Below are 2,480 nucleotides of genomic sequence, written 5' to 3'. Positions count from 1 at the left end.
GGTTTAAGTTGATGAAATATCAATGTTTTACTTGTCTGAATCATATTTGCAAATGTTTTGAACTTGAAGCAATTCATTTTTTCTTTCAGTTATGTTTTAAATAAGTGCTCATCAGATAATTAAATGGGTCATGAAATGTTTTCTTTTCTAATCTAACCTTCTGGAGGGCAGACCATAGATTCTCTAAACTTTTAGGAACTACTGTAACAGTTTCCGCCCGTCTAGTACAGAGATTAGAAGAAGAAATTATCAAGGAAAGTGTTAGTTTCAGAACTCGCTGTGCCCTCCTGAAACAAAACAAAGATTATTGTTGCTGATGTGTGGTTCAGAACAAAACATTTCATAATCTATTTAAATTATCTGATGAGCACTTATTTAAAACATAACTGAAAGAAAAATGAATTGCTTCAAGTTCAAAACATTTGCAAATATGATTCAGACAAGTAAAACATTGATATTTCATCAACTTAAACCATAAAGATTATTTTAGTTAAATAAGAATTTTTCCTACAGAAAAAAACATACATTGCTGAAATCATACTGAGGGAGAAAAGAGATCTGTCCTCTCTTCTCCTGTAACTTTGATAAACATTCTCTGATTATCAAAATGRGTAATACTTTCAGTTAAGAGAACACTAAATCAAATAAGAGAAGATTCTTCTGTTTTTATCTGATTTAGAAGGAAAGTGGTCTGGGGTGGTCTAAATACAGTTCTAAGTGGAACAGAGTTTTTGTCCATTCGAAGGCCCATCAGAGGATTGAGAGTCCAAGATGGTCCCTTGATAATTTGACTCGAGGTGACCCCTACATAAAGACATAATCTTCTTTTTAARGCATAAAAAAGGGTTATTTTCTTGCATTAATAAGCTTTAAGTCTTCTTCACCAAAACAGATTTGTTAATTTTGCATTAATTTCATGATAGTCTATTTAATTTCTACTGGCAGCAGAAAAGAGGCTTAAGTTATTGATGAATTTTCAGGTAAAGATTTGAAGCAGTGAGCAGCCCTTGGTCTATATGTTGAGGATTACTCTCAACTACTACCACACCAAATTTCAGCTCAAAATCTGCGAATCTGGATGAWTTGGAGCTATTTTTGTTTTTCTCTAGAATTAGCTGGCTGCGGCGGCCATCTTGGATTTGGTTAARTCCAAAAGTTAATGAAACATAAATGTGTATTTAATAGTTATTTCCTGAAAGTTTCGTGAAAATCTACAGAGTGGTTTGTAYGATATTTTGCTAACAGATAGTTTAAAACGTGTGTTTCGCTTTGTTGCTTTTGTCTCCGCCCCCTTTTTTTCATTCTTTTACAGCTGTTTCTTATTGTACGGATACACTGCATGTAAACATGTTTAAAAGTTTATTTTATCTGATACAGTCTGCAAAACACTTTAGCAGCACGAACAGCTAAAATAAGATAAATATATTTACTTCATATAGATACAGCAGGAAAACAAAGAAAAAGCCGAGAGGTGAAGATCCGCTCCGGAGTTTTTTAAAAAAAAAAATCCAATTCTCACCAAGCAGCTACMGGCAGTCCTGGTTGACGGCTCCATGGTTTCAGTAAAACCTTTACAGTTGAGGAGAAAGCGGAGTGTTTCCGCAGAGACAYTCTGTGGATCATGATGCTGCTGGAGCGCCTCTCCCGCCCCCAGACACCCGAACTTCAGGGACCAAGAACAGGCAGGCACTTTGAAGATCCACCAGACTTCTGCAGGTCCACCAGAGATCGGACCNGCACTCTCTGGCATCATGTGGCACTCTGTAGCACCCTCTGGCATCATGTGGCACTCTCTGGCATCATGTGGCACTCTGTAGCACCCTCTGGCATCATGTGGCACTCCGTATCACCATGTGGCACTCTGTATCACCCTCAGTCACCATGTGGCACTCTGTATCACCCTCTGGCATCATGTGGCACTCTCTGGCATCATGTGGCACTCCGTATCACCATGTCCATGTGGCACTCTGTAGCACCCTCTGGCATCATGTGGCACTCTGTAACACCCTCTGGCATCATGTGGCACTCTGTAGCACTCTCTGGCATCATGTGGCACTCTGTAGCACCCTCTGGCATCATGTGACACTCTCTGGCATAATGTGGCACTCTCTGGCATCATGTGGCACTCTGTAGCACCCTCTGGCATCATGTGACACTCTGTATCACCCTCTGGCATCATGTGGCACTCTCTGGCATCATGTGGCACTCCGTATCACCATGTCCATGTGGCACTCTGTAGCACCCTCTGGCATCATGTGGCACTCTGTAACACCCTCTGGCATCATGTGGCACTCTGTAGCACTCTCTGGCATCATGTGGCACTCTGTAACACCCTCTGGCATCATGTGGCACTCCGTATCACCATGTCCATGTGGCACTCTGTAGCACTCTCTGGCATCATGTGGCACTCTGTAGCACCCTCTGGCATCATGTGGCACTCTGTAACACCCTCTGGCATCATGTGGCACTCTGTAGCACTC

The 2,480-nt window shown here is 41.3% G+C and overlaps 1 protein-coding gene across 2 annotated transcripts in view; it reads right to left on the bottom strand.

Annotated features, from left to right (window-relative positions):
• The window catches only part of acsf2 (acyl-CoA synthetase family member 2), a gene marked incomplete at its 5' end in the record, with an annotated part of 21,405 nt that extends 19,670 nt beyond the window's left edge, over positions 1–1,735 (bottom strand). For both annotated transcript variants that reach the window (XM_014033156.1, XM_014033155.1), the window contains 1 exon segment: positions 1,520–1,735. In XM_014033156.1, coding sequence (XP_013888610.1) covers positions 1,520–1,623 — 104 coding nt within the window.
• Positions 1,736–2,480: the final 745 nt, after the last annotated feature.

This window comes from Austrofundulus limnaeus, unplaced genomic scaffold (genome assembly GCF_001266775.1).
Source record: "Austrofundulus limnaeus strain Quisiro unplaced genomic scaffold, Austrofundulus_limnaeus-1.0 Scaffold1649, whole genome shotgun sequence".
NCBI lineage: Eukaryota > Metazoa > Chordata > Actinopteri > Cyprinodontiformes > Rivulidae > Austrofundulus > Austrofundulus limnaeus.
This window is presented reverse-complemented; position numbering and strand designations above follow the sequence as displayed.